Source organism: Pseudochaenichthys georgianus, chromosome 8 (assembly GCF_902827115.2).
Source record: "Pseudochaenichthys georgianus chromosome 8, fPseGeo1.2, whole genome shotgun sequence".
Lineage (NCBI taxonomy): Eukaryota > Metazoa > Chordata > Actinopteri > Perciformes > Channichthyidae > Pseudochaenichthys > Pseudochaenichthys georgianus.
This window is the reverse complement of record NC_047510.2, coordinates 5,600,165-5,612,433: the sequence shown is the minus strand read 5'-3', so window position 1 is coordinate 5,612,433 and position 12,269 is coordinate 5,600,165. Positions and strand designations below refer to the sequence as shown.

At 41.0% G+C, this 12,269-nt stretch overlaps 1 protein-coding gene across 1 annotated transcript; it reads left to right on the top strand.

Moving 5' to 3' along the window:
* The first annotated feature begins 5,822 nt into the window (after positions 1-5,822).
* On the top strand, positions 5,823-11,892 carry LOC117451225 (keratin, type I cytoskeletal 13-like). The gene is made up of 7 exons (XM_034089426.2): positions 5,823-6,373; positions 7,462-7,544; positions 8,770-8,926; positions 10,065-10,226; positions 10,301-10,426; positions 11,062-11,282; positions 11,653-11,892. Exons 1-7 carry the CDS (start codon positions 5,858-5,860, stop codon positions 11,837-11,839), a joined length of 1,452 nt encoding a protein of 483 aa, XP_033945317.1. The 5' UTR covers positions 5,823-5,857; the 3' UTR covers positions 11,840-11,892.
* The last annotated feature ends 377 nt before the right edge of the window (positions 11,893-12,269 follow it).

Here is a 12,269-nt window from a genome sequence, read left to right as displayed (position 1 = left end):
CTGTGAAACACATCCTATGCAAACTTTCCAAAAAGTTCATAATCTATCTTTACGTTACGTCATCTGACCGGGTTGACAATTACATGGGTTACACACAAATTATAATGCATTCGTTTTTGTAAGTTTTAAAACAGTGAACTATAAAAGTGCCATTTTGTTTTGATAATAATATGTCTACACTTCTAATTAAACATTTTTAATGCAGGACTTTTACTTGTAATACAGTCATTTTAGACTTTGGTGTTGGTAGTAAGAATCTGAATAGTAATGTGTTAAACAGAGGCCCAACAAACTTCTTTCATGAGAAATGTGCTGCACTTGCAAATTAAGAAGCATCTTCGTCACCTAGACAACACGTGTGCAGCATTTAGGAAACATTTACCAACTTGACCAAAAATGTGCAGGGTTTGCATTAAGGAAACGCTGCAAACACAAAACGGTGAAAAAAGAATCTAAATGTCATACTTGCTTCGTTTTTGAAAGTGCAGCGTGTTTTCTCCTAATAGAAGTGTTTTGGGCAATTGTAGCAAATCATATGAATCATATGTGCAATATGTTTTATAATATATGTACAGTTGTTTGAAATGAGACAGCCTGATAAAAAAATGTTTTAAAGTCTCTACTTATTAACTATACCTTTGTAGGTTTTGTCTTATTTTAAATAGAGGAACACATATCACGTCCATACCTAATGCAACAAGCTTGTTTGACCTAAAACAGGTGATTGATGCTGGCCTGCAGGTTACCATGACAACACACAAAAGCTGTCAGCTGAGAGCGTTTTCCCACAGCATGCACCTGAAGTATGGGAGCCAGGTGACAGTTTGGTGCCAGGAGGCTTTTCAGTCATCACTTTGATCTCTTCTTTGAGCTGAGAAAAATATGCAACGCCAGCAAGATCAAGATACTGCGATACTGTAAGTGTAAGACACAGCCCTGGGGGAGATACAAAGAGTGATACAAAACGTTTTTTTAAATCAAGCAAAGATATGAAAATGAGCTCCAGCTTTACCAGCTACAGTTAATGCAATAGTTCAATAATAACTTGAAATGAACCATTCTGCAAAATGGACTTGTGGGTCATGACATGGCAAAAGTGGTGTAACTTATTTTGAGTTGACACTATGCTTGGGACTTGTAGGTCTTGATTTGACACCAGCCTTGAGACTTGTTGGTCTTGGCATTAGTCTTGGGACTTGTAGGTCTTGATTTGACACCAGCCTTGAGACTTGTTGGTCTTGGCATTAGTCTTGGGACTTGTAGGTCTTGATTTGACACCAGCCTTGAGACTTGTTGGTCTTGGCATTAGTCTTGGGACTTGTTGGTCTTGACCTGGCACTAGTCTTGCTGGTCTTTACTTGGGACTTGGTAGCCTTGTGCTCACATGTATATGGACTTGCTGGTATCGTCTTGGGACTAGTGTTAGGACTTGTTGTTGACGAAGGATTTTTTGACCTTCACTTTTTCTAGTCTTCACCAGAGGTAACAAAGTAGAAATACTTCGTTACTGTACTTAAGTAGATTTTTCAGGTATCTGTACTTTACTTAAGTATTTATTTAGGACTTTTTTACTTTTACTCCCTACATTTTAATACAAATATCTGTACTTTCTACTTCTTACATTTTCAAAACAGGCTCGTTACTTTTGTTTTAATGCATGTGAGGAGAATTATCAATTATTTGTATTTTGCATCATTGCGAGCCTTCCCCTTTGTTGTTCACGCTGAATACATTCAGAATGGCAGTAATAAAAGTTGAAATGAAGCTCCATTTCACTTATATTAATATTATATTAATATGATGTAAGGTTCAGTTAGCTTTGCACAAAAACAGCCAGTTTAAAAGTTACCTTTTACTTTTTACTGTGAATACATTTCAGAGACTGTACTTTTGTACTTTTATTTTTTAAGTAAACATTTCAATCAGTACTTCTACTTTTACCAAAGTCTTTTTTTACACAAGTAACACAAGTCGAGGAAGGCTCCTCCAGAGGCACTATTTCAAGGATGCTACGTCATCGAGTCCTGCCGAAGGACTGTTCCAATGTCCAGGATCCTTGGAATTCTACCAAGGCCGGCATCCTTCTTTGCAGGAAATTTCAAGGCTGCATATGTGTATCCTCCACGGTATGTAAATCCCCACAATGCTTTGCGTACGGACCAATTTCCAAAATCTTTGGCGGACATCACGCTCCATTTAAGGCGGGGCCTCGCATATGACACACACCTGCACACCTGTTAGCCTGTTCCACCATTATTCGTTTTCCGAGGCTGGGAAGGATTCTTGCCTCGTTTCTGAAGGACCTGACTCGGAAGACATGTTCTACCAAGGAAGCGTCCTCGACAATGAGAAACACCCAGAGTGTGTACTTTTGCGACCTCTGGTCTTCACTTGGCATAGTGAACCAAGTGAGGACTAGAAAAAGAATCTGTATTTCTGCCTCTGTAATGTTGAAAACGTTATGGCTTTCGGTTGTCCTTGCAATTTTAGTGAAATGCCTCATCCAGTTGGACTCAAGGATGCTCCAATTAGATATTGGTATTCATTGGTAAAGGGTCGATGTGATTTCCTAAAACGCGTGCCATAAATCTAGAACTTGATACGCTTATTGAGACCATTTCACACAATTGTTCAATCGGATCAAATTAAGTGATAACTTTATCAACTTCTTGCCAAGGCGTCCAACCGCAAGGTGACCATTTCTGGTTACAACGCATACTTTAACAGCAGGAAGCTGAGAATGCTTGCGATAATACTTGTTTACTTTTTTCTTAATTATATTAAAATCAAAACCTTAACTTGTAGTGAAGTATTCTTAGTTTGTTCTAGTAGTAGCTTTGATGTAGAAACACACTGTTACATGTAAACGTCTCTCATTCAGAAATGTACATGCATTACAAATATTCTTGGTAAATTAGTGCAAGAGCATTAATCAACCACAGGATCTAACAATACCAAATATGTGATTTAAGCATGATGCATAATATTATACACTAATTGGCCACTTTATTAGGTAAACCTGTTCAACTGCTCGTTAACGCAAATATCTAGTCAGCCAATCACATGGCAGCAACTCAAAGCATTTAGGCATGTAGTCATAGTGAAGACGACCTGGTGAAGTTCAAACAGAGCATCAGGATGGGGAAGAAAGGTGATTTAAGGGACTTTGAGCGAGGCATGGTTGTTGGTGCCAGACGGGCTGGTCGGAGTATTTCAGAAGCTGCTGATCTACTGGGATTTTCACCCACAACCATCTCTAGGGTTTACAGAGACTGCTCCCAAAAAGGGAAAATATCCAGTGAGCGGCCGGACTCTGGAGAGAAGGCCCTGTGGAGGCCAGAGGTCAGAGGAGAATGGCCAGACTGGTTTCAAGACGATAGAAAGGCAACAGTAATTCAAATAACCACCAAGGTATGCAGAAGACCATCTGAACCACAACACGTGGAACCTTGAAGCAGAGGGGCTTCAGCAGCAGAAGACCACACCGCCAACTCCTGTCAGCTAGGAACAGGAAACTGAGGCTACAATTCACACAGGCTCACCAACATTGGACAATAGAAGATTGGAAAAATGTTGCCTGGTTTGATGGGTCTAGATTTCTGCTGCGGAATTCCGATGGTAGTGTCTGAATTTGGCGTGAACAACATGAGAGCGTGGATCCATCCTGCGTTGTATCAACGGTTCAGGCTGGTGGTGGTGGTGTAATGGTGAGGGGGATCTTTTCTTGGCATACTTTGGGCCCCTTGGTACCAATCGAGCAACGTTTAAAGCCTACCTGAGTATTGTTGCTGACCATGTCCATCCCTTTATCACCACATGGTAGTCTTCTTCTGATGGCTACTTCCAGCAGGGTAACACCATGTCACAAAGCTCAAATCATCTCCCACTGCTTTCTTGAACATGACGATGAGCTCACTTTACTCTAAGGGCCTCCACAGTCACCAGATCTAATCCTGTAGAGTACCTTTGGGATGTGGTGGAACGAGAGATTTGCATCATGGATGTGCAGCCGACCAATCTGCAGCAACTGCGTGATGCTATCATCTCAATATGGACCAAAATCTCTGAGGAATGTTTCCAGCACCTCTGCCACAAAGAAGCAAGGCCGTTCTGAAGGCAAAAGGGGTCCAACTCTGTACTAGCAAGGTGTACCTAATAAAGAGGCCGGTGAGTGTACACAGGCCCGGACTGGCCATCGGGAGGACCGGGAGGTTTCCCGATGGCCTGGCCTGCTAAGTGGCCTGCTGGCCTGAGGATTCTTTTTTTATGTATGTATTGTGAACGCAACGCTGCGCAAATGTGGGTCTGACTCCGCCTCACAGAGGGTGACTGGCTGTCTCCATGATGTGGCCTGCCCACATGGCCACTTCCATACAGATCATACACTAATGTCCTCGATTGGTCTCTGTGTGTCATTCAAGCTCGGGAGGGTGTGTGCATGTGTGGCGCGAGCGAGCGAGAGAGAAAGCGCGCGCACCGGTTACGTGTATTGTTGTTAGCATCTGGTGCTAGCTAGCTGCGCTCACGGATATAATGAGCTGTCAACAAGGTGGGGGAGAGTCCTCTGCTGTCAGACTGAGAGACTGATAACTACAGCTCAGGTCAGGTAAAGGACTCAGATAGTTAACTTAGTCTAAGTTCTCTCAGTGGGTCTCAAACGGTTTGGTCACCCTTTATGTAAACACATATTTCCATTTGAAGGGGGAGTGATTAGTAAAATATGCATGAATAATAAAAAAAAAACGTTAACTAGGTGAAAAAAGGTATACACTTTAAAAACGTGTTGAGAGCTAAAACTAGTCTTTGCTGCTGCCTCAAAGAGGAGCAGGGGGGAGAACACATCAGATATATTACATTACAATTCATTTAGCTCACACTTTTATCCAAAGCGACATACAATAAGTGCATCAAACATGAAGATGCAAACTAAGATAAACAACAATCCTGCAGGTACATCAGCTTTCAGTACGGCAAATCATTTTAGGAACTTAATTTGAAAAATGTGACCTTTTTTTGTTTATTCTTTAGATTGTGTCAGTCATAGGCAGTCGAGACAGGTTGGTTATCAGTCAGCGAAATATATATATCTCGACTTTCTGCTATCATGACATCTGTGGCGAAGCAATAAGGAGCTGAATAAACTTCTGTCCAAATCATTGGATTTCCCATTGTGATGACACAGGACCAAAATCAACATATCAGTTTGTATGATTTTGTTTCAGAAAAGTAAGGAAGAAAACCGGATTGAACGCACCGGTAAAGTATCCAAACTGAAAGCCTTCATTATATAATTATTTTGTATTGTAATTATTGGTGCAATGTTAGCAGGCGAACTTATGCAAGCTGACTGTTGCAGCAGAGTTAAAAGTTGGAGACATGAATGCAGTCGCCTTACTGGAGGGTTTCGAGGGTGTGTGGCTGTCAGAGATGGATCACATTTTGGTATTTATGAGCAGCAATAAAAACAGAACAGAACCCGTTTTATGATGTGTCTGTTAAAACAAACCTGCAGCTTTGCAAAGGTAGATCATCATTAATCAAATACATCCTGCAGAGCTCTTAAGATGCGAAAATGTAGTGCAGTAAGAAATGTAATATGTACTAAAGCAGAAGTATTAAAAAATGGTGTGGAAATATAAGAAAGCACAAGCACATTCAAATCTTACATAAGTGCATACATAAGAGGGTGGGGGGGGGGAGGGTGTGGAGCATCGACCCCTCCCATCACCTGCAGCGCTGCCCATTTGAGCACCTTTAAAAGGAGCATCATCCTGCATCTTTCCTCACTCCTCTGACACACACCTTCATCATCATGGCCCTGATGTACTCCAACCGCAACTCCATTGGCAGCGGCAGCATGAGCGGTGGCGGCTACGGTGGCATCGGCATGGGGCGAGCATCCACAGGAGGCATGAGCTCCTTCAGCGTGGCGGGAGGAGCAGGAGGTGGGGGTACTCGGGTCTCCCGGTCTAGCATGAGCTACTCTGCAGGCGGCGGCGGCGGTGGCGGTGGCGGCGGTGGTGGTGGCGGCTTCGGCTACGGTAGTGGTGCTGGTGGAGGCGGTGGAGCTTTCTCTTTTGGTAGCGGTGGTGGTGGTGGTGGTGGTGGTGGTGGTGGTGGAGGTGGTGGAGCCTTTGCTTTTGGAGGTGGTGGCGGCGGCGGTGGTGGAGATGCCAGCTTCATCGGCAACGAGAAGGCCACCATGAACAACCTCAACGACCGCCTGGCCACATACCTGGCCAAGGTGGCGGCGCTGGAGAAGGTCAACGGAGAACTGGAGCTGAAGATCAGACAGTTTGTGGAGAGCAAGGTCGGCCCCAGCACCCGAGACTACAAACCCTTCTACATCACCATCGCAGAGCTGCAGGGCAAGGTGAGAAAGAGGGGCAGTCCAGTGCGGGGTCTGTGGTTTAAAATCTGGATTTGTTGTCTTAAATTAGCTGAGTTAACAAACATTTTATTCCTAATAGTAGGACAATGATGTTGGAGAAAATATATATTTTTCAAGATGAAAATAAGAAAATGTACTCGTAATCTTAATTATGGCAGCCTTTAACTTCCGTAAATAATAAGGAGGAATAAAAGATCATGTCCCAATGATAAAATACAAAATCTTACCCTAAATGCAATATTGAGAAAAGAATGTACTCTATGAAAGACAAAGTGCATGAGTCTACTGAGTTAATTATCTAAAGTTGGCAAAGTCCGAATAACAACACAATTATTCTGGGGAAAAAATGCTATATTTTTCTTTCAGAATAACAAGCACACAATGAATTCATGATCTTGACCATGGCAGTTCTGAACTATCGTAAATCATGAAAATAAATAACAATACATAAAAACAAAGTTCTTCTTTTATTCACAAAAGAAAAATCGAACAATAAATAAATGGAATAGAGAGAAGAAGAAAAATGTAAAAAGCAAGCAATACAATCTTCTTTGTTTCAATGACAGAACTAATGTCTTGCAAAAACATGTAACCATAAAACCCCCAGGATCAGATGTCCTCTTTAACTCACAGCAGCGAATAAAGGAAAGCAGCTGAACCAGAACATAACGTAATCTGACTCGAGGCGATGAAAATGGAATCAGCGCTGCAGTGTGTGTGTGTGTGTGTGTGTGTGTGTGTGTGTGTGTGTGTGTGTGTGTGTGTGTGTGTGTGTGTGTGTGTGTGTGTGTGTGTGTGTGTGTGTGTGTGTGTGTGTGTGTGTGTGTGTGTGTGTGTGTGTGTGTGTGTGTGTGTGTGTGTGTGTGTGTGTGTGTGTGTGTGTGTGTGTGTGTGTGTGTGTGTGTGTGTGTGTGTGTGTGTGTGTGTGTGTGTGTGTGTGTGTGTGTGTGTGTGTGTGTGTGTGTGTGTGTGTGTGTGGGGGGGGGCTGCCTCGCCTCAGAAACGGGCACGGACTTGAACAGACTGATATTTCACCTCTTAACCTGACTGTCTTGTTTGTGTGTTCTCAGATCCAGGAAGCCCTCCTGGTTAAAGGCACGGTCCTCCTGAGCATCGACAACGCCCAACTGGCTCAGGACGACTTCAGGATCAAGTCAGTGCCTCATTATGTATCTGTACTTATATTTACTTATCCTTATGTATCATCATTTAAATGTAATTATCTGTGTCTAACTTTATTAACATTTCTTTTTTATTTACCTTTGTACCTCTCCTGCAACATATGAAACACGAAAAGCACAAATATCAGTCACAAAAAATCAATACAAAGTTAAATAACACTGAAAGTGTTTTCCTGTTCAATTAAACATTACAAAGCAGGATTCTATGATCTGCATTGTGCTCCCTCTGCTGGCAGCTGTGAAGAACGCTGCAGCTGGACTAAATATCACAATACACAACGTTTTTTTTATAATTGTTTCTATAACCGCTTAAAAAGTTGTTTTACTGTTTTATTTCTGCTATGTTTTTTAAGTTATTTTATTATTTTAATTATTCAAAATACTATTGTTTTTATCACTACTTTTCTTATTAATATTATTTCAGCTTTGTTATTATTATAATTACTATTACCATAGTTTTGTAACTTTTTTTATTATTATTATTATTATCAATATAAAACTATTATCTATTTGATTTATTTATTATTTAAAGGGGACCTATCATGCAAAATGCACTTTTTGATGTCTTTTATACATCAACATGTGTCCCTCCCCGGTGTGTCAGGGAACTCACGCAGCGTCAGAAAATAAAACCCTCTCTCTTTTCCTCCGTACCCAAATCTCTAAAAACGGGGCTACAACGGAGCTGATCCAGATTTGCGTCCGATATGACGTGATATCAGAAATGTGGACCCACGGGCCAATCAGAAAGTTGCTATCAGAAACAATGCCCGACTGTTTTGGACGTATTATGGTCGGTGTTTACATTAGCATCGCTAACACTCAGAGCTAACCTGTACTGGAGAGCATGTGTGTGAAGAAGCAGGAAGTAAAAAGGAACTCACCTTGTGGTGTAACCGGCAAGCGAGAAAGCCTTTGAGCTCCAGACTGTTTCAGAGAGAATCCTTGATAATCCATGATAGGGCCTCCCTTGATCTGAGACCTATGCTATTGCCTAAACATGCCATGATAGGTGACCTTTAATGTGTGAACTTCCATGTTTCTGCCCCTTGAAGACAAAATAGTGTATTTCTTGGGGTATATCACTTATAAGTTATACATGTATTTATATAAAATAATAGTATGGTGTGTGTATATATATATATATATATAACAAAGCTTTTAAATGATTTATTTTGCTGTCATATGATGGTGCAGGTATGAGAACGAGCTGGTCATGCGTCAGTCTGTGGAGGCGGACATCGCCGGGCTGAAGATGGTGAAGGTTGAACTCAGCGGCGCCATGACGGACCTGTGCATGCAGCTGGACACTCTGAAAGAAGAGCTGGTGTCCTTGAAGAGTAACCACGAGGAGGTACTATTAGTGTGCTAACATATAGTTGCCAGCACTGTGAACCAGGAAATGTTGAGTACTCCAAAGTTTATCTTAGAAATGTATTGTACCCCCGGTAATTACAAACTGCCAGATGCTAACTCACGTACTTGGTCAAGTTGCACAATCAGCATAAGTTGCGTTAAATAGCATTATAGCCTATAATGCTATTAAACAACAGTTACAAAATGGCATGGCTGATTTGGACAATTTTGGAGTGGTGTTGGAGGTTATGAGGATGCTGAATGCCTTTCTGACATTTTCATGATCCACAATGGCCGTTTTGAGCGGTACAACCTGTATAACTATGGCCACTCTGAAGGTTCAAACTTCCATTTTACACCTTGAAAACATTTCATGGTGTTTCATGTCCACATTCATTTGAATTAACGCAATGAAATGCTAATTGTGCAAAATTGCCCAATATATGCGAGTGAGCATCCGGCAGTTTCTATGTGCCGGGGACCCGTACTATACATTTCTAACATAAAACGTTGTGTTACTCAACATGTCCGGGTTCACTATAGGACTCTATGAGCTGACAGCTGGACTATATTCTGTAACGCCAAAACACTAAATCCTGGTTTAACCTCAGACAGCACCATCTTACAAGTCCAGATTTAAGATAATAAGTTAAGATGCTTTCAGGAACAATCCCTGTAGAAACAGACAGACTATAAATCATGTTGTATTTGTATTAAGCAGGGTCCTGATTCAGATAAAGTACATTTCAATCGTTTGTCAAGTGAGTACTTCCTGTTTGAGTACTTCCTGCCTGTTTACTTGTGTTTCCTCCCCGCGCTGGGAGTTTACTGTATTGTTAAAAACCTGATGATATCATTTAGTTATTTATTACAAGACGATTCTATGAGCTGGCAAATCGATTAATACTAAATATTAATCTTGCAATATTCATATGAATAGATAGATCAATTGATCTGAGTCTTTTTACTTTTTAAGGCAAAAGCCTAAAACACAAAATGATTTAGTCTCCAGCAGAACTATATCTTTGTGGAGACTCATTTTAGAAAATAATGATGAAGTTGACCTTTCTCAAATGCTCAGCCATGTCTGATGTGAGTGTGTATGTACCCCCACTCCCCCCCCCCCCCCCCCCAAGGACCTGATGGCGATGCGTAGCCATATGAGCGGCCAGGTGAACGTGGAGGTGGACGCCGGTCCGCAGGAGGATCTGAACAAAGCGATGGAAGAGATGCGGGAACAGTACGAGGCCATCAACGCCAAAACCAAGCGTGATCTGGAGATCTGGTACGCGACCAAGGTAAAGACCCTGGTAGAGAAGTGCGTGGACATTTTATTTGGATGGTTTGTGCTGACTTCCTGTGCTCCTCGCAGTCGGAGGCTATCGCCAAGGAGGAGGAGATCACCATCATGAGCATGCAGACCAGCAGCACAGAGGTGAAAGAGACCAAGAGAACGCTCCAGGCTCTGGAGATCGAGCTGCAGTCTCAGATGAGCATGGTGATTATTATTATATTTCTTTTTTATTATTATTAATAATTAGTCATATTATTATAATTTTATAATTATCATTTTTTTCATTAGTATTTGTATTATTATTGTAATTATGATTAATATTAATATAATTATGTTTATGAATATTATGAATTATTATTGCTATTATTACTAGTTATTCATGTATTCATATTATTTTTATATAACTTTTTTTAATTTGTTTTTTTTAATTACTAGGATTATTATTCATTAAGATGATGGTGATTTTATTTACAATATGTTTTATTATTATTATTTATATGATTATTATTTTATAATATAATTTTTCCTTTGTATTATTATTATTTTACACAGTCTATGATTGTTATAAGTTTAATTATTATAGTCTTTAGTTAGGACGATATAAAGTCTCACACGTGACTTCTAACTCACTGCGTCTCAATAATAAACCAATCAGCATTTTGTCAAATAAAAAATGTTGCAGATAAACTTACTTTAGCTTCGGTAAGGGTTTTGAGATTCATTCTGTGACGATGCATTTTGCAGCTCATGCAAGAATGTGGAACTCATTATAGGATTCTTATTTTAGGAGGTGTTCAAGATGAATTAACATGTTTTTTAAACTCACTGTCTCCCCGCAGAAAACCTCCTTTGAATCGCAGCTGGCTGATATCCAGAACCGCTACTCCATGCAGATGAGCATGTTCCAGAGCCAGGTGAGCGGCATGGAGGAGCAGCTGATGCAGCTCAGGGCTGACCTGGAGAGGCAGGGACAGGAGTACCAGATGCTGCTGGACATCAAGACCCGCCTGGAGATGGAGATCGCCGAGTACAGGAGGCTGCTGGACGGAGAGGGCGCCGGGTAAGAGGAGAAAATCAGCTTGAAATCTAAAATCTAAATCCGTCAGTGATGTATGAACTTCAACACGAAACACATTTAACATTTACCGCACAGTGACTTTTACTTTGCGTACTCAAAAAAGTAGCAGATGATTTGCTATATTAGTATAATAATAATACATGGTATTTATATAGCGCTTTTCCTGGTGCTCACTAATGGTGCAACATAATAAGAGAATTAAAATAGGAAAATAAAAGCAATTACTTAAAAAGAATGGATTAATGTAAAAATTATGTAAAGTATTTCTGAATATTTCTAACACTGTGGGGCAACTTTTCTCGTTTAACTTTATATTTTAAACTTACTGTAACTTTCTGTGCTCGTCTCCCAGGTCCGCCACTCTCTCCTCCTCCGCTCTCTCCTCCGCTCTCTCCTCCTCCTCCGCTCTCTCCTCCTCCGCTCTCTCCTCCGCTCTCTCCTCCTCCTCCGCTCTCTCCTCCTCCCTCTCCTCCTCCTCCTCCTCGAACACCACGACCACCACCGTCATCACAAACGTCATCGAGGAGACAATTGAATAGTGATGAAGAGTTTCTCCTTCCTCTTCATCAGCCGCAGCTCCATCCTGACGACAATCCAGCTTGTGTTCATGTGATGGAACATCTTTACTCTGCTTCCGCAAATAAAACTAAAGATGACTCGGAGCGTGTCTGAATTTTCTCTAACATAAGATGTAGTTATTATTCAACCTCTAATCTCTAAATATATGAATCAATCGGCAGTGGGCGAAAGTATAAGTACCGTTGCTTAAAAACGTAATCCTGTTATTACACCAGAATTACACTGTTATAATACCCACATTACACATTAATACATCCCTACTACACCCATGATACACAATTAGTACACCTGTATTGCACCCATATTATAACCATCTAACTAGTATTACACTGTTATAAGACTCATAGAGAACCCATGTAACACCAATTAGATCTATTTAACACAAATATT

Coding starts and splice junctions, on each gene's coding strand:
- LOC117451225 (XM_034089426.2), top strand. CDS start 5,858: ATGAGCGGTGGCGGCTACGGTGGCATCGGCATGGGGCGAGCATCCACA. Junction 8,927..10,064: donor TGAAGAGTAACCACGAGGAG/GTACTATTAGTG, acceptor CCCCCCCCCAAG/GACCTGATGGCGATGCGTAG. Junction 11,283..11,652: donor CTGGACGGAGAGGGCGCCGG/GTAAGAGGAGAA, acceptor CTCGTCTCCCAG/GTCCGCCACTCTCTCCTCCT.